The 22,791-nt window shown below is 35.9% G+C and overlaps 1 protein-coding gene across 5 annotated transcripts; it reads left to right on the top strand.

The window, feature by feature from the left end:
* Positions 1-471: 471 nt before the first annotated feature.
* On the top strand, positions 472-22,653 carry LOC105060664 (UDP-glycosyltransferase TURAN). Of its 5 annotated transcripts, none has more exons than XM_073247747.1 (17): positions 472-632; positions 1,009-1,111; positions 3,002-3,035; positions 8,757-8,812; positions 8,918-9,052; positions 16,318-16,466; positions 16,561-16,650; positions 16,755-16,821; positions 16,893-16,956; positions 17,050-17,185; positions 20,324-20,487; positions 20,578-20,688; positions 20,778-20,839; positions 20,922-20,974; positions 21,094-21,169; positions 21,423-21,551; positions 22,164-22,653. In XM_073247747.1, the coding sequence occupies exons 1-17, from the start codon at positions 496-498 to the stop codon at positions 22,182-22,184; spliced, it is 1,587 nt and encodes a 528-aa protein (XP_073103848.1). In that variant the 5' UTR covers positions 472-495; the 3' UTR covers positions 22,185-22,653. The 5 variants fall into 5 exon arrangements, with proteins under 5 accessions (XP_073103848.1, XP_073103849.1, XP_073103850.1 ...); XM_073247748.1 differs by having other exon boundaries at positions 482-632; positions 988-1,111; XM_073247749.1 differs by having other exon boundaries at positions 488-632; positions 998-1,111.
* The last annotated feature ends 138 nt before the right edge of the window (positions 22,654-22,791 follow it).

Genomic DNA, 22,791 nt, shown 5'->3' with positions numbered 1-22,791 from the left:
GAGGAGGCGGAGACCGTTGGTGTGGGGAGGGAGAGGAGGTGGAGGAGGGCGAGGAAGGAGAGGGGGATTAGACAGAAGAAGAGCGGGGGAGGGGAGGAGATTGCACCGGCGAAGAGGAGTCAGATACGATGGGATTGAGAAGGTAGGATCCGATAATTATAGAAAAAAAATAATATTTTTTTTAGCAGGATTAGCCATTTCCTGTTGTTTCTTTATCCCATAATTCAATCCCCAAACAGTGATTAGGAAAGAAAATAGCTGCTTTAACTAAAACTTAATCTATCCCTGCTTCATCTGTTTCAGAGAGCGTTCAACATTTTCTTTTTTTAATTATGATCATTTGTATAGCTTTGTTTCGGGCCGGGTGGCCTAACTTCGGGCCGTTATGGGCCGGGCTCGGGACATCAGTCAGCTGCTGAATCTGAACTGTTACCCGGCTCGGTCCAACAAATGCGAAACAGCGACGGATCAATCGATCCTCGTTACGAGACTCCTATGTTCCGACCGGCGAAAGATTGGCACGCGCTCTCCCCCCTCCCCAACCTCACTCTCTCTACCGTCGCCGGACGCCGACCATATCGCTCGCTCTCTCTGTGGCTGCGAGCATCGCCAATCTGTCTTACTTCTCGGAGGTGACTCTCCTCTTTTCTTTGTTCGTTCTCAACCCTAATCCTCAAGCCTTTCTTTGTCTATTTGGAATAATAAGAGAACGATTTTTTTTTTTAATTGCTTTTAACTTTTGGCTAGAAGTCTATAACTCTTGTTCTCCATCAAAATACATTAAAATCCTGCTCCGGTTTCGAGGTGCGAGAGGTGTATTTTGTTTTCTTTTCTTTTCCATATTCCGTTTTTTCCTCTTGTGCGCTACGGGTTATTTTGTGCTTGAGAAATGTTTTTGTTAATTATACTCGCTATTTAGCTGACCGGTCTCGTCGTCCTTATTTCCAGTTCCTACAAGTTTAATTGATATATTTGATTAGTTGACAGACGCTTTTAGGGCTTAAATAGTGACGGATTAATGGAGAAGAGAGGGAGAGTTGCTGTGGTGGTTCTTGGCGACATTGGTCGTAGTCCCCGAATGCAATACCACGCACTTTCTCTTGCTCAACAGGTATATATTTGATTTGTCCCTTTTTCCTTTTTTTTCCAATGAAATCATTCGATACAAACTTATATGTCTTGTTTCTAACTCTACTTGGGAAATCTGGATTTTGAGTTCTTCCAGAGGCTGGAAAAAGAAGTCTACAATTCTATATTATTTAATTTACTGTAATTTCTTGTAATGTGATTGTCAGCATTGCTGGTACCCGATCATCTTGTGAAAGCTTGCACCAATTCATTTGTTCAAGAACAAATAGGTTATCCAGCACTGACATTTTATTAATGGGAGTTTTAATTCTTGGCGATCTGATAGTGGAGGGATCTTTTTATTTATGTTGCTTGAAATAATGTGGAACTGTGGATCAGTTTAATATTTCCTGCTTTTACTTGATGAATTTAGATGCCAATAAGAATTGAATTTGAGGCCTTTCATTGCTTTTATTTTTTCATTGTTAGTATGATATAGTGGTTTTAGCGCTGACATCTATTGTTTGAGATGGCTTTGTAGAATTAGTTCCCTAATTAAAGCTGATAAAAGCCAACATGGATTTCTTGTGAGTTTGATCAGTGGTGGCTGGATATTAGGCTTGTTGATGCATGTCTTTCATGATGAATCATAAAATCTGATTTTGAAACCATATTCATGCATAGAGTCTGTCTCTAGTCTTTGAAAACTCAGATAGAACTACAGTGTAAGGTAAAAGAAGCTAAAAACAGCAAACAAGAACGTGTATGTCTGTTCTCTACTAGCCTATATATATAGACTAGGTATGGCATATACTAAGTATGCTTGTACAGGGAAAGGAGTATAAGAGTTGAAGCTTAATGAAATATGTATGATCCCTTCACCTTCAATCCTAGATGATATGATCCCAGCCAATAATGATGTCCCTCCTAGTTATTATATGCTCTTAAACTTATCTTTATTTTTTTTTCATAGAAGAATGATCATGATCTCTTGCACTTTGCATCTTCAGCTTCTAACCTAGTTAATGGTGACCCATTATCTGCTTCCTGAATTCAAATGCCTATGGACATCAAGTTCTTGTGCATGAAGATAACTTCACACGTGGCTCAATGACCTGCTTGGAATGACGTGTCATACCTTCATATCACACACTTGACTTGTTAAAATAATGTATTAATTCCAGCTATTTAGATTGAAGCCAACACTAGTAGTGCAATTGTAGTTCATAAAACTGCAGTTAGTTTAGTTGCTGCAGTTAGGTTAGCTGTGCAAATACTCCACTTCGGGTTGTTGGTAGATGTTATGTAAATAACTCATGTAACTTAGTTATATGTTTTTATCTTACTTTCCAAAGGTAATATTGGCCAAATATTTTTGTAGTCACCTTTAATAATTTAGAAATGATTATCCTTATCATGTTTGACCATAATTAGACTATGGTTCTTTAAAACTGGACAAAGTTGATCATAGCCAACCATATGTTGACCATGTCTTTTCCGTTGCTTGATTATGTTTCACTACCTCATATTCATATTGCCACATGCCAAATGCCAAATGCTTGCGAATAGAGATTGTTTCTATAATATTCACTTCTAGCTCTTCTTAGAACTGTATGCAACCAAAGTTAATTACTATGAGTACTCTCTTGTTAATTATGCAAATTAGAAATTATGCATTTTACATGCCAATTTAGTTTTAGAGGTCCCATAATTCCCTTATCATGTGCGCTCTGCTCTAAGCATACTTGGACTTCAATAATTTTAACATCATTATTTCAATTATCTGCATTTTCAAGCTTCATATCCATTATCATTATAGTAAGAACTATGCAAATTTCTCTTTCATTTTATGTTTTTTATTAACTCCTTATCTTATAATACTTTTGTTCAAAAAGTTACCTGTACATTTTTATTGATCTAACTATTTTTGTAGGCACACTTAGAGGTGGACATTGTTGCAAATGGAGGTATGATCCATAAAGTTAGTAACTTGTTCTTGTTTTTAGATTTTGTTGCTGTTTATTTGCTGATTCGACTGCAAACCTTCCTTGCATATTTTTGGATTATCAGGTTAATGTGTCCGTCAGTTAGTTATTGATGATGCATTAGCAGCAGTTCATGTGCTTTCAGTTTAATCTTCATTTTGAAGCTCTGGACTTGCAGCTGATGCAAGTTTTTCCTCTCTTCCTTTGATTTCTAGAAATCAAGATAAAAAGTTGATCTAGTAGTTGTGGACTTTGTGGTCATGACCATAAAAAATAAATTTGATATAGATGGTCACATTAGATGCTTTCCAAGGACGCGGTGCTTTTTGATAGCAGAAGGCGAAAACTATGCTTTGATTTTCTTTGTAAAGAGTAGGAAAATATGATTATCAGCACCTATTCCTTCCACTAATCTGCTTTCTAAGATATAGCCTAGTATATTTTGAAAACAATTTTGAGTCTGTTCATTTAGATTGATTCATGGAGGTGAATCCTAAGATGAGCTAATTTTATATCTTTATTTATTCAGTCATTTTATCCGTGCGAACTGGCTTATGTTTCTTAAAGCAACCAATCATCTAATTGAATTCTATGATGATCACCTGACTTTCACTAATATGACTTCAAACCAGCTGATTCAAAATTTTTCAATTTTTTTGTTCTCAAATCATTTTTTAAATTCACTGTCTTTTGGCTATCTGCTGTGGTACTGAGTTAACTAATGGTGCCTACTGAAAGATTTATGGTGAATGGAGCATAAGAGATGAGTGGAAGGGGTATTCATATTTGCTATGGCAAATTTTGTTTCGAGTGAAAGCAAGACAGTCGCTTGAGTTAGTTGATTTAAACATGACATATGGGAGAGTGAATTTAGCATAAGCCTGCAACCATGATTTAGTACTAGGGGAAGAGTAATATATGAATAGAGATTTATCAGACACATCACTTGTATCTAACTGAGCTGATTACAATGGCAAATCATTTGAGCTTCTCCTTAAGATCCAGTGAGTGGCCTTTTTGACTAAACTAAATGACATTGACATAAATATGACCACTTTGGAGATGGAATTTAGCATAATCATGGAAGGCTGGAACCATGATTAAGTACTAGGGAAGAGTGACAAATGAATAGAGATTGATCGGACAGTGTATTAGAAAGCCCTTGGCATACTAAAGCGCAAAGGGCTGTTGGCGCCTAGGCGCTAGGCGCAAGGCTCAGGCACGCACCTGAGTAAATCTAGGAAGTACCAGACAGCAAGCAGGGAGAGAGTCTGAGAGTCCTTGTATAGTTGTGTTTTTCACGTTCACTGGTTAGACACTTTGTTTCTCTGGTTTCTTTGCTGAAGGAGAATTCTATAAGATGTGAACTTCTTGATCAAGAGTAGTTTAAAATTTAAATAGAGATAGACTCTTTGATTTTAGAGTTTGTTTTTTAGTTAAACGAAGAGGCAGCTGGCAGCCCACACTAGAGTTCCTAGGTAATAAAAACTCTTAACCTAACCAGCTGTACATTCCTTGTTTCACTAAAATTCTTTAACCTAGTAGCTGAAAAGTCTTATTGAGACTTGAATTCACTTAGGCGCGCTTATTGAGCACCTTACATGAACCAGCCAGTGCACGCCTAGGACGCCTCAAGTGCGCTTGAGGCAAATCGCCTCGCCTGGCTGTTATTAAGCGCCAGGCATCACGCACCATGTGCCTTAGGTGCGCCTAAGACACTTTTTTATTCACTGTGATCGGATGCATAATTTGTATCTCTTTGAGCAGATTATAATCGTAAACCATTTGAGCTACTCCTTGGGATCCTTTAGTGTCCTTTTTTGGCCAAACTAAATGACGCCCTTTTTCAAATTGTTTTTTAAGTTCCGTATATTTTGGTCTTCTGCTTTGGTATTGAGTGAATTAATGGTGTTTCTGAATGATTTATGGTGTATGGGGCACAAGACATGAGTGGACGGGGTATTCATATTTGCTAAAGGCGAATTTTGTTAGAGTGAAAGCAAGACAGTCACTTGAGTTAGTCGATTAAACATGACCTCTTTGGAGAGTGGATTTAGCATAAGCTAGGAACCATGATTTAATGCTAGGGTGAAATTAAGAAATGGATAGAGATTTATCAGACACATCACTTGTATCTTACTGAGCTTATTACAATTGCAAATCATTTGAGCTATTCAGGATCCTGTAAGTGGCCTTTTTGATCAAATTAAATGACATTTATATAAATATGACCCCCTTGGAGAGAGAATTCAGCACAATCCTTGAACCATGATTAGGTACTAGGGAAGAGTGACAAATGAATAGGGATTGATCAGACACATAATTTGGATCTCTGTGAGTAGATTATAATGGTAAATCATTTGAGCCGCTCCATGGGATCCTGTAGTGGCCTTTTTTGGCCAAAATAAATGATGTCTGTTTTCAGCAAAATGAACTTGTTGTCAATGCTACAAATTTTTTTCATTCTTAAATGACCTATGAAGAAAAGATATACATATTTTCATTCAAGTCAGTAAGCAATGAAGCTGAGATAAAGAAATTGTGAAGAAAGTGTTTTTTTGTTTTTTTTTTTAATTGCTACAGTGCTTTAACATCCGTTCCAATTCACCCTTTGCAATCAATGACCACGACATTGAATAATGGAGCTGCCATTGTTATAGTTATCCAGTTGGGAAAGCTCTTACCAAGACGTAAGTCAAGAGGAAATACTACATGAAATCCAGCTTTGGCTCGTAGTTATTGCAGAATGAAGGATTTTAATTCAGAAAACCATATATCTTTATCATGATCTTCTTTTTATATGGTTCCTATTCATTTGCAAATCATGATGCCCTGCTGTACTCTTTATTTCTCAGAATAATTCTAAAGTAGTAGGTAATGAGATTCCATCTGGCATGGTCAAGTCAATTTCAATATATTCTTACATAGTATTGTACTAGTATTAGAACTTCTGAAGAATTTCCTTACTGACTTGAAAGTTGATTTATTGCAAATGTAAACCTAAAAATGACCAGGCACTGGTATTAAAGTGCTTTCATGGACCTAAATTATAAATTAGCATAACAAGGTCTATCAACACATTAAACTGAATCCTGGCTGGTAGAATGATCTCCTTTTTTGTGGCAGCAGTCTCCTTATGTGTGCTGGGTTATGCAGATGGAGTAATTTTCAATGAATTGACAAAAGGATGAAATCTCATTGGTATTTTTATCACTAAAAAATAGTTTAGGACATTGGGAATGTTTAAAGTTAAGATCCATTAGGGGCTTAATTTTAGTAGCACGAGTTCTAAGGTTGTTGGTGGACATAATCCTGTCCTTTGCATTCAAAAAACAGGTGCCATACTTGTGTTGTGGCTATGTTAAAGTGAGAAAAAAGTCTCAGGAGCTGTCTCGGTATAGGGTGTGTACCGTAGCGAACTAGTAATATATAGGTAAGGTGCCCAGTACCAAGATTTTGGATTTTGATTTCAACACTGCCATATGTTTGAATTAGCTAGGCATTAGCCAATCTTGCTTAGGCAAGGTTGGCTACAAAAATTTAATAATCAAGCATGACAACCTCGCAATCACAAGCACACATCTGTGTTAAGCATTTGGTTTCACATCCATTCACTAGCAAAATGTATGGCTTTTACTCTGATCCAATCCATTCTCTAGTGTAATGCATATATACGTATACATATCTATAGTTCTATACTATATTATTAAATGAGAGAGGAATGTATTATTTTAGATTGCACCTATCAAATGCTGCAATAAGAATTGCCTTAGTTCCTTTCTTCACGAATACCTTTGAAGAAATATGATTAAGAAGTTAGATATACAATCTAAGTATGCCTCTATTTATCTCTTCACATCTATTTCTTATCCCAAACTAGATGGACTCTTTTTGAAAGAAAAATCTCTATCCATCTTATCCATATCCTCAACTATTTGGACTTTGTTTAAAATTTAAAAACAAACAAAAATATCGATACTTTTTATCTAATTTGTGTATTTTGTCTCTTATATCCAAATTTTCAACTATTCTTTTATTATTTTTTTAATGTGCATTACATGCACGAGTTGCTAGGATACATATATATTTTTATATGTAGATGTATATACATGCATACACACACATACATATATGTAGATGTGCAATGTATGTACATACATACATATATAGAGAGAGAGGCAAACACATATATATTATTTTTTTAATGCGCATTATATGTGTGAGTTGCTAGGGTACTTATATGTTCGTATATTTAGATGTGTGTGTGTGTGTAAAAGATTTGTCATGTACATACATACATACATATATATATATATATATAGAGAGAGAGAGAGAGAGAGGGAGGGAGAGAGAGATATTATATATATATGCACATATCTAATATAAAATATTACACACACACACACACAAAGATACATACATACATATTATAAGCTAGACTTGGGTTACACTCGAGTGAATCTCCACTCAGATATGGTTAGCCAAATGATGGTGGTCTTACATTGATGATTCGAGCTACTAGATGTGACCTACTACTACAAAACTGCGTATATACAAAAAAATGATGGGATGTAGAGATCCCTAGCCTAGATGTCAAGTGGTAAAAAAATTGGATAGTTTAAATCATACGAAACAATACATGTTTTTTTGACCACTTGATACCTAGGTTAGGGGTCTCCAAATCATATGATATTTGGTTTGTAATTGATTTAGAGGTATTAGATCATATTCAATGGCTCAAATCATCGATGTAAGATCTACATCGTCTGATTTAGATCTGACCGAATTTGAGCAAAGATCCACTTGTATTGTTGAAGCCTATGCTTGCTGCTCCCTTTTTCGCTTCCAAGAGGCGAAGGGATTGGATTTCACCCATGATCAGATCAGTGGGCGACCAATTCATGTTGGTCTTATTGATGTTGACATTCATGTTTATTTTTTAGTAGGTTGGGATTTCTAGAGTTGCTCCTAGCTCACACTATGGTGGCATAGGTGCCACCATAAAGATCTATAAGTGTGAGCAGTATGAGCTGAGAGGCTCTCATATTGTTTGGAGCCTCAAGCATAGCCAAGTGTAGAGCTGGACTTTGCTATGCTCAATTGGATCTTTGCTTAAATTCAGTCAGGTCTACATTGGACAATAAGGATCCCATATCTATGATTCGAGCTGTGAGATATGATCTACTATCTTTAAACTGCTTACCAAAAATCATACGATTTGGAGATCCAAAATTATGCGATTTGGAGATTTCTAGCCTATGCATTAAGTGATTAAAAACAGCATATATAATTGAATGTTATTTAGACTGTTCAATTTTTTGATCATTTGATGCATAAGCTAAGGGTCTCTAGATCATATGATTTTGGGTATGTAAGTAATTTAGAGGTAGTAGATCATATCCAATGGCTCGGATCATTGATGTGAGACCTCCATTGCTCAATCTAGACATGATCGGATTGGAGCGGAGGTCCATTCAAGTGTAGCCAAGTATAAACACACATTATGTCTGTGTGAATTGCTATGATACAGATATGTTTTGTATATGTTGATGTATGTGCGTGTGCATGTAGATGTATGGTGTACATACATACATAAGTATCAAATGGTTGATATCCATGAGCAAGTAATATATTGTTAAGCATGTTCTATCATTCTATGCTTCACTGTAAATTTCTTTTATTTTTTCTGGCACAAATGAACAGGTAGCGATCCTCATATGGCTGTTAAAGAGAACCAATCAATCCATCTTCACAAAATGGTGTAGTTATGAACTATTAGTTCTTTTTTTTTCCCTTCTTTTTGTGCATAAGAACACATGCACACCTATCAATTTCTTACTGAATAACTTATGTCTTTTTTCCAGACATCAGTAAACCTCCAAGGGCTATCAAAGCTTTCAAGTCCAGTGGCACTCTTACTTAAGGCTGCGATGCAGTTTATTATTTTAGTCTGGTTTCTTTGTTTTAAGATTCCTCGTCCAGATGTTTTTGTTGTGCAGGTGAGTCCATATCTTAGGTACTTATATTTTCAAGCTTTCTTTCATGATAGTTTCATGTTGTAGTAATATACAACTAAAGAGTTGGGGTCTGCTTATCATCCATTGGGACATATTGCCTATGAAAAGTAGCCAATAAGGTTGCATGGCTTACCATTCAAGCATATGTTGCAGTTCAATCTGGTGCATGCAATCTATTGGTTGCATGCAACTTTGACTGTTATGGCTGTTATTCTTCAACTTGTGGTTATAGAAATTAACTCTGTGCATTATATGCTTCTGATTACAAAATCTATGAAACCTGGTTATATAATTCTGCAATTATTCTTGATTCCAACGGCCACGAATGGCCATTCTTATGTGATATATTGATTCCACTTTCCATTGCATGATAATTGGTGAACCATGGATTAAAACAAGTTTTATTATACAAAGGTAGAGGCCTGGACTAGTCACTTGGTACGGTATGTAATGCAGTGTGGGTGTTGTCTCAGTATACAGTTCAGCCAGCATGGCCAGTATTCTGCATCAATATGGGTCAGTACATGTGGGATGTACTGGCTAGTACGAGCCATATGATGTTACCTGAATCCTTGGATTTAAGTGCTGGTTGATATGGAATAGCATGTATCATGCCAGTGCTATGCCAGCATGGGGCATGTATACATGTTAATGCTAGTGTGCTAATGCATGCCTTGCATTCCAAACACTGTCATGGTACTGACATGAAATACATCGATCTTTGATATGAATTAGGGATTCTTATGACCTGCAATTAAAGATTCGCATTACGCTGGTTAACTCGGTTGCTGGTGATCCTTTATTTACACGGGAATGAAACCTTCATACTCATCCCAAAAATTGAAATCCCTTTGAGAATCTTCTTTATATTTATCACACTTAATATGGTATAAATCAGATACTTTTTATTTGAGGTAAATGTGGCTAAAAAAATAGAATAAATTCATGCGTATGGCAATTGTTTTCTTTTGGTAAAGCCATATCAGCTAAAACACAAAACAAAATTCATCAGTGGTCAATAAAAATGCTATCTTTCCCATTCTACTGAAATAAAGAATTAAGATCAAGAAATTCTGTCTCGGCACCAAATCCCATACCGATGAAATCCACTGTAGTGTCGGTATGCGGTACGTTATGGTACATCTGTGTTGGTACGTGGTGGTTCGGTGTACCGTTATGCATCCGATATGGTACAGTACGGGATGTACAGCGCAGTTCGGCCCAATCCAGAATTCCATGATTAGGGTAGTTTTGCAGTGTAAACATTTCAATCTGTACACTCCTTTCTCAAATAATTAGTCTTTTGAGCTATTATGAATTAGAAGTTTTGCTGTAATATATAAATTTATTATTATTCTTATTGATTATGATTCATATTTTCTCTTACTTTATTAGCTATTTCAATAGTAAACACCAATATATTTGTTAGACTATAAATAATTAATTTAGGGGGTGTTTGGTTCACAATCAAAATTGGAATCAGAATGGATTGAAATCGGAATGGCCAAATCCCTCGAAGCATTTGGTTTGTGATCGGAATCGAAATCAGAATTGGAATCGAAGTTTAAATTCTTAGGAGAGAGTAGGGATTGAGTTTTAGGGGATGTTTGGTTTGCAACTAGAATTGGAATCAGAATTGAAATGGCCAAATCCTTCGATGCGTTTGATTCATGACCAGAATCAGAATCGAAATGCAAATTTGAATCCTTAAGGGAGAGCAGGGATTGAGTTTTAGGTAGATTGGATTATTCTGATTCCCTCTCAGAATCGAAATTGGAATGGGACTCCTCCCAACCAAATGGTTGGAATAAGAGTCACCCATTCCTATTCCGATTCTAGACCCCAACTCCCTCCAATCAAACATCCCCTTAGGTAGATTGGGCCATTCTCATTTCACCATGGAATCAGAATCGGAATGGATTCCTTCTAACCAAACGGTTGGAATGGGAGTCACCTATTCAGATTCCGATTCTGAACTCCAACTCCCCTCAACCAGACACCCCCTTATTGTTATCATAAGACAGCTGTCATTTTTAATTTTCTTTATTAATTCCTCTAATTCTAATTTTTATTTTTAAATTATTTGTATTTTAACTATTATTTGGACCAAAACCATTTGTGCTATGAAATTTTTAGTTGAGACCACCAAAGATATCAAAATAATGTTTGTGCTAGGCTCTAAACTGATCATTAATCTTTTAGGTGTTCCCATTAACTTTTTCAGATATTTGTATGCAGAATTATGTAGAATTACTTCACTTGATTTGAGGATTTTCTTCACCATCCACCAGTTTTGAGGATTTTCTTAAACACGATATACTTCTTTTATTTGAATACTAATCAGAAAGTCCACTGAGTAGAAGTAGAAGTTGAACGTTTTCATAGTTCATATTCCTGTCATGACATTTGACATGCTCTCTAAAAATTAGTCTTCTTAAAGAAAATATCCCTGCAATCCTAAAATAGTATCTTCTATAGTATCCGAGGAAGGAAATATCCATCAGTATTAGGACATGAATTAATCCTATTAATTATTGAAAAGATATTGCAATTTTGTACCAAATGATTTTTTTGGGAATGCTGAGCATGCTATTGACAATTTTTTGAATTGGACTAATTGATCAGCTCTATTATCTTTACTTGAAGCCTTGCTTAAGACTTCAAGCCATATGATTGGTGGATCAAATGGAAAATGCGACTTTAGATTGAAAAATGATGCTTTATACATGACTTCAGTTGGTAGTTTTTAATTCATGACTTCTTCTGGTAATTATTTCCATGCATAACTTGTACTTATTTCTATGGACAGCTTAGCTTGCATGAGTTACCTTGTATGGGTGCCAAGAGTCCAACTTTGTTGATACAAAAGGATGTAATCAAGGTTCGCTGTACCGGTACCGGACGGCGTGCCGGTCCCGGACCGATACCGTACCGTACCGACACATGGTACGCCTGGGCGTACCGGTTCGGTACCGGTACACAATATTTTTTTCAATTTTCAATTTTTTTGTTGAATTTTTGAAGTTAATAATTGATAAATACAACTTCAATATGGCATTATATTGCATATTATTGACATATTTGGGTTCAATTTGGAGTTAGATTGCGGTACAAAAATTCTTAATAGCCATATGTTGCAATCGAATCAGTTTCATGCAGAAAAAAATGGGTTTGGAAGATTCAGAACACATCATAAAGCCCTCAACCATTTAACTTGATTAAAATTAGGGTGGTAAAACACCTGAACTCTCTCCTATTTGACTTATTTATGAAAAGCCTTGCTCCAATTGTGATCCTATATGATATCGCATATAACAGTTTAAGCTTCCAGCATCACAACATTATGCAACCAGAAGTTATTCAATTTTATGATTCCACTATAAGAATTTCTTCATTAACTCTGAGACATATACCACTACTAGCATCACAAGATTTGTGATATTGATACAACCAGATATTATTCAATTTTATGATGCCATTTTGAGTTACTAATTAGAATATTAGATATTGCCCATGCTTCTTTTTTAATCATAAATGCTGAGTGTTGTGTGATTATAATACTGAGATTTTTATTTTAAAATCTTATTGAGGCCTCTAAACTATCTGTTACAACTGCGATTAATTGTTGTGGAAACGAATACTTAAAACGGTACGAATGCACAGGGTTAAATGAGCAAGGAGTGATGGTACCAAACAGAGAGAAGGGTAATGGTAAATGCTTAGTAATTGTTGGGGCGGAAAACCTCCATTACTAGCTATCAGAGATTCAAAATTTTCTTTCAGGTTCTTCTCCAGTTCTCAGAATGCTTCCCTAAGCATTTCCATCTGTTTGGTGATGAAAAACCAAATCAAATTCATCTTACGAGTTGGATTCCAATGAACTAATACATGGTACAAGCTTTACAATCTTGGTACAGGATCTTATACTGACACCATTCTATTATAATACCGATATATATTTCAATTTGGTACAAAACAACATACCAAATATTGGTATAATATGAAATAACATATCAATATGATATAATACATCATATCGGATACTACAAGACAGATGGTATAACAGATATGATATATAGAGAGAGAGAGAGATGTGCTTGAGGTTTCATTTTATTTCAGATACCAAGAAAATAACATAAGATTCTCATCAAACTGAGCCACCTTCCCCCCTTCCCCCCTTTCTCATGGGCGGTACAGTTCGGTTCACCCTGAATCGGTCCAGAATCGAGCCGTACTGTCCGGTTCCGGGCGGTATGGGCCCGAACCGCCCGGTTCGGTGCGGTTCAGGGTCTTTTTCCGAAAAACAGGCCCGAACCGGACCGGTAAGGGACCGGTCCGGCTCGGTATGCCCCGTACCGGGCGGTTCAGCCCGGTACGGCGAACCATGGATGTAATTATCTTGGTGGATAGTTGGTTGGGTGTAAACAAGTTTCTTCGGAGGATGTGAACAGGTTCAAGGAGGAGAAAGGATTTAGATAGGAATTTGATCAATTCAATAACCAATGTTGTGATGGATTATGATTTAGCAATAGCAGGATGCATTTTAAAAATAAACATAGTATAAAATGTTACAAATTTGGTATGAAAAGAGAGAGATATATAAATAAAAGTCCATGTATATAAGGTTACATATGTGTGGTTGAATTAGCTATCGATGAACATAAGAACTTCAAGATGTATGTTTTTTTTTTCCTTCCAATGATGTTAATTTAGATTATAAGAAGGCAATGGTGGAACATACATAATGGGAATGATGTGTAAAAACTTTGGAGGTCAAGGATTTGTACGGAATGCAATTTATGAAAGTAAAATTATAGTTAGACTTGATTATTAGGAGATTATTTACTGTGATAATTTTTCTTGCTTTGTATCCATTGTTGAGAGATAAAAAAACCATACAGCAAAACCATGTTTGCACTCAAGAAATGAAGGTTTAATATTGTAACCATCACTTTTTGGTGAGATGAGGGACAATGCTATGATGGAGCTGTGGTTGATGGCAAGGTTTGTAATCTTAGTACTGAGAACCCTACCGGTACCGAATTGAACTACACTGACACTCAATATGCAGATGCATACTGATTCAATATTGGTTTAGTGTTTTTTTTTTTTCAAAACTTTTTTGCTTTTTATTTTTAACTTTGAAGATTATTTTAAGGTTTATGGATTTTGAAATGATGACTTTAAGGGCAATTTAATGTTATTTTATTTCATATTGGTCTCGAGAGATTGCATGATGCTTATGGATGCTATTGTAATTTTAAACATGGACAGTGATGCTATTGTAATTTTAAACATGGACAGTGCATATTTTTGAGCTTGAACATACATATATCAAATGGATTTTTTTTAAAAAAAAAAACATATTGACATCTAGTTCCGCATGGAGTATCTATGTTGCTCAGACACGGGATCTTGTTCATAGTTGGGGCCTTGGACATTAATCCAGCCTAGATACTGTGCCCACACTTGCATCTGATAATTTGAGCTCCTGATAACTATCCTAATACTAATATTATATAATATTTTATTGGCTATCCCGCTTCTGATTGAGGAAAGATTTCACGGTGAAATTTGACTGATAATCTAGCTGAGACTGTGGAGGGTAATAGAAACTCAAATATAGTGTCTCAAATGTAGGATGTGCATACAGGTCATGTCTTTGTTGCATAGAATAGGATCCGATGTATGACGTGGATCCAAATATGTCCAAGGAACATACTCGATGTGCTATATCATCAGGTGCGGCAGTATCGCACCTTAAATTATCTTGAGGGGCCTGACTCCTATATGTTATCATATCCGCGCAAACCTTATGATGTGCATCATGGTTTGGATCCTACATGGCATGAATGAATTGTAACTTACCGTGAATCAACTCAAACAAGATGCTTGTGAGTTGTAGGCACACCCGCCATGTCTGCTACTACCTTCTTGGCTGCTTGATGCATCATCAATCAAACAGTCATTGGTATCATCACTCATCTCATGAGATTGAGCAACCAGTTGTTCGAGCACTCGGTTGTGTTAGCATCTAAGTGGACAAGCTTCTCATCAACTCTCCAATTGATTGCAGCTTTCTTTCTTTTTACTTTCTTGCTATTTTGAAAAATTGCTTTATTAATCCGGCTTTCCCTGCCTGCCTAGCTTTTATGAGTGGCTTGACTAAGACCACCATCTCGAGTCCCTGATTGCTCCACCTTCTTGACTGGGCTGAGTACTATGGTGACCTCTTTTTAGCATATCCTGGTCATATCTCCAGGTGGATGTCTTGTATACAAAGCCTTGCATTCCTGATTGGCATCTTGCTGAACCCTTTGGTTTCCCTTGCTGCTGGGCACCATCTAAGTGTGAGCATGGCATGTGTCTCTCTGCCCATTGCTCTACACAGGCCATCTAACAAATATATATAGATACATATATGTATGCATGTATATACGTATGTATAATTCATACTAAATTTATGCTTGGACAGTGCAGTTTGACTTCTGATTAATTTTGAGAATTGCCCTTAACCTTTTTCTTGATTGTAGATAACTCTTATATTATAGAAAATGTATTAGGGCCCCAAGAGAGCCATGTCTGCTCATTTTAGAAGATTTCACCTTCATTGACGTAACAATACATTACTACATCTTTCTTATTGTCTGATTTTGAGTTATTGGAACTTGAGTAGTTAAGTGTTTGTTGAAAGTAATGTTTCCAAAATGTGTTGGTTGGAAGTGCCAAATGTCACTACAAGATGATATTGTAGCCACCTTTTGGCAAAAAGATGCATGGGAGTACCTTTTCTTGTTATGCGGGTCTAGGTGTTTAAAATTCTTGGCATTCCTTTCTAGGTAAAAACTATACGGACATTATGTTTTCTTAATTTTTTTTCACAGCGAATTAGTTCAGGTGAGTGGCTTAGTGCAACAGCAAAAATTTCATGTTTAATTTTTGCGTGCTCAGTTGATAATTAAGAAAATTATAAACTTTCACTCACCTTTTTGTATACTTTTTGACAAAGGAATGGCCAAAATGTAGTATAACAGACTTGATCATTACCTTTCTCTTTTCATGCTTGTGGTTGCTAGTTGGTGTTTCTCTTTGTTCTCCAGCTTTATAAGTTCAATTGCTTAATTCATATATGCTTTGATCTGCCTGTAGTAACTTTAATAAATTTTTATATTTCCTTATGTTAAGGTTTGCCTGCCTGCTATAATTTCTGAGTGTGCTGATATTTCAGTATGTTAATGCATCTGCAGAATCCACCATCTGTTCCCACATTAGCTGCTGTTAAACTGTCTAGTTGGCTAAGGCGGTCTCCATTTGTCATCGATTGGCACAATTTTGGATATACTTTGCTAGGATTATCTCATGGGAGAGGTCATGTAATAGTGAAAATCTACCATTGGTAATTTTGATCCTTTTCAGTAAAGCTCTTTATTTATAGTCCAATAATGTGGTATTAAACTGTAGAAGGTCTTCATGAATTTTGTGTTTTGTAGGTTTGAAAAATACTTTGGGAGGATGGCTGATGGTTCTTTATGTGTTACAAAGGCAATGCAACATGAACTTGCTCAAAATTGGGGAATCAAGTGAGTGAACTGGTCAAAGTTTAGTGTTTCTTGTAATTTTCATTCAAGATAACTTTGTACTTTTAGTATAGTGCATTTATGTCTACTTTACTACATACAATCAGAGCAACGGTTCTCTATGATCAGCCTCCTGAGTTTTTCCATCCTGCTTCACTCGAGGAGAAGCATGAGGTGAACTAGCATCCTCTCTCTGTACGGTTTCTTTTAAAAATTCACAAGTGTGACATCCAGATGTGCCACAGTTGTTTCATAGGTTGGAAAACAGCATCTGTCATCCAAATGGCATTCGTGATTGTGTTACTGCTGGTAATTTTTGTAAAGCAAACTATTTATAATTTCTCTAAGTCTAATTGACCTAGTTGTTGCATAATTTTTGGGTCTTTTTTCTACTTGCTGCAGCTCAAAGAGGCCCGGATAGTGGTGCTGCCATTCATGGGTTGGATCAATCTAGCAATACTCTCTTTAGTACTCAAATTGGCAATGACATTTTCTTAAAAGCAAACAGGCCTGCCCTTGTTGTTAGCAGTACAAGCTGGTAAACCATGTCTTAGTGAACATTCATCACACATTCTAAAATCATATTTTCTAGAAAATATATTTTAGATGAGAATGCTATATTCTGTGTTTATATAGAGTTGTTCTTAGTTTTCTTTTATTTTTTTGAATATAATAATATCTTATTATGACTCAAATTTTCTTCTGATAGTGTAGAGTTTTAACAAATGTCAGCAAGATAATCTAAACCTGGGTTAATCAGATGCTTTAGTATGTTGGGATGCAAAACCTGAATTTTGTCACAAAGACATGCCTGATTGTTGGTCTTCTTGTACTAAGTTGCTGATATCAGTTGCTGGACTAGACCTGCTTGCTTACATAGCCATATTAGTATAGTCATGTGGTGCAGGCATGCGATTTGATTAAATAGGATCAGGTCTATTGGGCCTTATTGTTTTATTAACTTGGCATGCTTACAAAATTAACATGTAAACTGAACTTCTCTAGAAGACACAAATTTATGTTTCAGAAAAGAATAGTGCTATGTTTCCTCAAGAACCTCCTTGGGGAGGGCATAAAACTAGATTTGGTGGAACAAAAAGGGGACTCAGGTCTTAATTTTGGGTCACAACACCAATTTTGCCCTTGATGGTTCCTAGAGACCTGTGGTTGCAGCTGTATCAGGGAGGTTTTGGGGGCGATCAAGCATTTTGCTTCAGAAAACTTATGACCCTCTTTATTTTATGAAGAAAACTTATGACGCTCTTTATCTTATGAATCTAATTGTTGGCAGTTCCCCTGCCCTAAAGGAAAGTATGCTTAGGCAAGTCATAAAAGCTCTAAAATTTAAGGCAAGACCTACCAAAAAAGATATGCTTACATTTTATGGGGATAATTTTCACATATTTAAGAGTGAATTGGAGCTTATCCCAGTGGTCATGCCCCTTTGCTTCACAACTAAAGGTTGAGTTCATATCTTGGGTGGTGCATGCCCCAAATGTTTTAGATCTGAGTTCGTATATTGGATGGTGCATCCCCCAAGTATTTTAAACCTAGTAGTAGTATTCTTAGGCAAGTCATAAAAGCTCTAAAATTTAAGACAAGACCTACCAAAAAGATATGCTTACATTTTGTGGGGATAATTTTCACATATTTAAGAGTGAATTGGAGTTTATCCCAGTAGTCATGCCCCTTTGCTTCGCAACTAAAGGTTGAGTTCATATCTTGGGTGGTGCATGCCCCAAATGTTTTAGATCTGAGTTCATATATTGGATGGTGCATCCCCCAAGTATTTTAAACCTAGTAGTTATAGTGCAGGTTGGTCTCCCTCCCTTTCTCAAAAAGAAAGAAAGAAAGAAAAAGAAGAATCACTAGATTGCTCTGGTAGGCTAAAGTGCTTAATTTATTTATTGAAACATGAATGAGTTGGTATGAGTTGTTTCTTTGGCCACTGTCTAGAGAAAGATGAGTGGTATTAATGTTCTCCCATTTCGATATACTCAAGACATATGAATTGTAGATGTGTCTTATGTAGATTGAAGTTCAAAAGAAACGATATGATGTAAATTCAGTTGAAATGGTTATCTAGCTTCCTTTAAACCTACAACCGTGAACTTAACTATATTTGTCTATATATTCATGGCAAGGTTTGCCATACCATTCCAAGCTGGGTGGTGTGGGACATATCATATCATACCAATTCAGTACTGGTTTGTGGTACGAGGGTGTACCAACACTCGGTATGCTGAATTCGCCCCATACTGACACAATAACAAGTTGACACTGGTACAGGGTCCAACACCAAGACAGCGAATCTTGATTCATGGAAAGATTGTATTTGTAAGAACAAGTGGTTAAATGCCTAAAATATATTCGTCATATATATGAAGCATGGACAGGGATACTTCTGTATGGCAAATCTTGAAAATGTGGGATGTGATATGGTTTAGACATATCCATCAATATATGTATTTTAAAGGTACATGCATATGCATATTTGAACACATGTTTGTACATTTTTTTGGATGCAAAAGAGCATCCATAAAGCATAATAGGCTATTGAAATAATATAGTCCACACTTCATACAATAGCATCTACATTTGCAGTATCATCATTTAGTCATCATTCAAATCTATAGGCCCTGATTTGTACTTAGTGTTACTGAATGTTTTAATATGAGTATCATAGAATACAAATTGACTATTCAATGTTAATAGGATAACAGTAAAAAAAAAAATCAGCCCGCCCCCTCATTTTTGAAGGTTTGTGGAAGTATCTTGGGTGTAGCCCAGAAGAAATCCACAATGTTTTTTAGTTTTTAAAAAATAGGATAAGTAACACATGTATCACTGTAAAACAGTTCTAAGAAATATCTGCCGAGTATCAAATATCTATATATATCCGCTACAGGCAAGGCATGTGATTTGGAGAATCCATCACATGTTCTGTTTCACTAATAATAATATTTTTTTGCGAGTATTTGTGTCCTGTTAGGTGTTGCAGAACTTACATAACTATACTCTGTAGTGTTCCTTGAAAAGCTTAATAGATGAAGCTTTTGGAAATCAAAACTTGAATTTCTATTTTCAGTACATGTCAGCTGAACAATTTCAATTTTGTTGTGGATGTTTTATGCTTTGAAGCAGTCACATGTGCAAATATAAATATTTGCCAGCACATCAATTAAGACTGTTGTTATTTGAAGTTGTTAGTCATGTAACTCACCAAATATGTTTAGCTCATATATGATTTTCACATGTTGTCTAAACAAGATCATGACTGATAACTTTGTTTGACTGAAACGGTATAATTGAACCAGGCCTCTTGTTTTGGGTATATCCAATGGATCTTAAAAGCCATTTTTCGAAATAACCGTCAAAAGTAACCATTCAGTAAAGTTATCCAGCTATTTGGAATTGGCTTCAAGGGTTCTTCTGTATTCTTGCAATCTTTTCATATCTTTGATTCAAAAATCTGTATGTGGCGTTGGCTTTCAATCTTTCATCATTCTTTTGTATACATCCTAACAAATCAGAGCCCCAATCTGCTAAAGTTTCTTTTGGTCTTCTTTGCACATGGAAATGGCTTATACCTTGTCATTTGGCATCAGTCTCTTACAAAAATGTTGAAAAATATAATTATGACAATTGGCAAATGAGTTACTTCATTCTATATCAGGACACCAGATGAAGATTTTGGCATACTTCTAGAAGCAGCAGTTATGTATGACAGGCGTGTTGCTGCAGCCTTAAGCGAGGATGATTCAGTTGAAGAAAAAATTTGGATGGACATCAACAATGGGAAACAGTACTTATACCCTAGATTGCTGTTCATTATCACTGGTATGGTTTGTATATATTTTTGTTACAACCCCAAGTAATGCCTAGAAATACTCAAACAGACATTTTAGATTTTGAATTTGAATTTTGAAGGTAAAGGGCCTGAAAGAAGAAAATACGAGGAACAGATAAAGAAGTTAAACTTGCGACGTGTGGCCTTCCGAACAATGTGGCTGTCAGCTGAGGATTATCCTATATTACTTGGTAGGTTTTTGCTATTGCTGCCCAAAAGAATGCACAAAGCATTTTCTACATTTTTGGTCTAACATCCTCAAAAGTTCATTCTGTTCCAGGATCAGCAGATCTAGGTGTATCATTGCATACTTCCTCATCTGGTTTGGACCTTCCAATGAAGGTAATGGTTGAACTTTTCACACAAGTTGACTTTAACTTTTAATTGCTTTATTCGTTAAAAACTGGTCAGATGATCTTATCAGGTAGTTGATATGTTTGGGTGTGGGCTGCCTGTTTGTGCTGTTTCCTTCTCATGGTAAGCTTCATCCTTGAATTGAATACCTGGAGCATTGATTCTGCTATAGTTAAGTGTCATACATTATAAATTCTTTTCAAAAATAAATGTGGGTCTTCTGTTGCATGTACTTTACGAAGCATCACTGAACTCGTAGAAGTTGAGAAAAATGGACTACTCTTTTCGACATCATCTGAGCTAGCTGATGAATTTATGGTAAGCTTTTCTGCTAGATTTTTTAATTCATCTTTCCATTATAATGTTTAAATGAAATGTTTACGGCTAAATAAGTTGACTGCTACTGGAATATTTATAAAAAACTGTAAACAATAAAAGTCCGCATCTTCCAGCTGGTGAAGACCACATTTGCATTCTGTTTTGTTGCTTTACTGGATTTTATGAGTAAAACTTAAATTAGAAACCTAATCATAATTTCTTTCTAACTAACCTGCTGGTGAAATCAATGCAGATGCTTTTCAAAGGCTTTCCAGAGAAATGTGATACATTAAACTCTTTAAGGGATGGTGCCTTGGCTACAGCATCCTCTGCAAGGTGGTCTACTGAGTGGGAAATGCATGCGTTGCCACTGATAAGTGAGGTAAGCATCTCAATTTACTTTATTAGTTGTGATGCTATTGTAAACTCATGAATTATCTAAATTGCTGTTTGTGAGCACTTTGGACATGGATATACAGAATTTATAATTCCCCATAATTATACAGTAATTTGTTTAGAAGTTAATAGGGTTTTCATCAGGGATTATGAGTAGGGTAGTTTTTAAGGATGTAGTATGGGCAAGCAGACTTTGCAGGTGTCTTGTTTGGATATCACCACATTAATCTTGATAATTAAATTATTCTTACTGCATTCATGCATGTGATGGAATGAAATATTGAATAACTGGATGAAATATGTAATGAGTTAGTCATAAGCTACAAAATGAGGACTCTCTGAAATTTAGATTTAACGAAGTCACAAGTAGTTAGATCATTAATTCTATCCAAAGTCTTTCAATAACAGTTGCATCCAGATTTTATTTTTTATTTTTTATTTTTTTTTCTGGGGGAGAAGCAACAATTCCCTACCTCCCCGCTCCCTGTAAAGTGGTCTCGTCATCTTTATGATGCCTGTGATTTTGTGGTTGGTGTTTTTTATCTCTCACTCTTTTCTGTTTGCATTGTTTAACTGGCACAATTGAACTATTTTGCAGGTCATTTCAAGGAAACAATGATGATGATGAAGATTGTGAACAGTTTGAAACAACCTAGATGCCTGCTAGCGTAAATATAACAAAATCTTGCATGGCCTTGTTCTTGGGAGATGGTTAACCAAGTCTGAGTAGGATGTTATATGGTTTGGTGGAATATGCCTTTTGAATTTTTGCTATTTGGGCTATAAGTGAAGCCAATAAGAAGGGAATTAAGATTTCAAGTCCGCATGCACAGGTCAAAGATTCTAGAAATGTTGATAATGTGCTTAGTGGTGATATATTATGGACGGTCTGATTTATTATGGGATAAATCAAGTTTCTTGTGAGGAATTTTTTCAAATCTCTGGATTCCCCTTTTTTTCATATAAACTGAGTGGTTTGATGATAGCTACACAATTGAGTTTTCTGTAATCTTGAACCTCAAAAAGAGTTCTGTAATCTAATGTCATCTTATTCACCTTTGAAGAAAATCTTTTGCAAAATTTTATCATTTGGTAGCTACACATTTATGTTACAGGTGAATTTGGCAATGGATCAAGCTAGAGTTTCATCTGTGTGCTGATGATTGCCTGACGCCACCTTGGTTTAACAAGCTGGAAGTTCCTTCTTTGTTAAAGTTGTTGATTGG

This window comes from Elaeis guineensis, chromosome 13, assembly GCF_000442705.2.
Source record: "Elaeis guineensis isolate ETL-2024a chromosome 13, EG11, whole genome shotgun sequence".
In the NCBI taxonomy this organism is placed as follows: Eukaryota; Viridiplantae; Streptophyta; class Magnoliopsida; order Arecales; family Arecaceae; genus Elaeis; species Elaeis guineensis.
The sequence above is the reverse complement of the archived record's forward strand: the minus strand, read 5'-3'. Positions and strand labels throughout refer to the sequence as shown.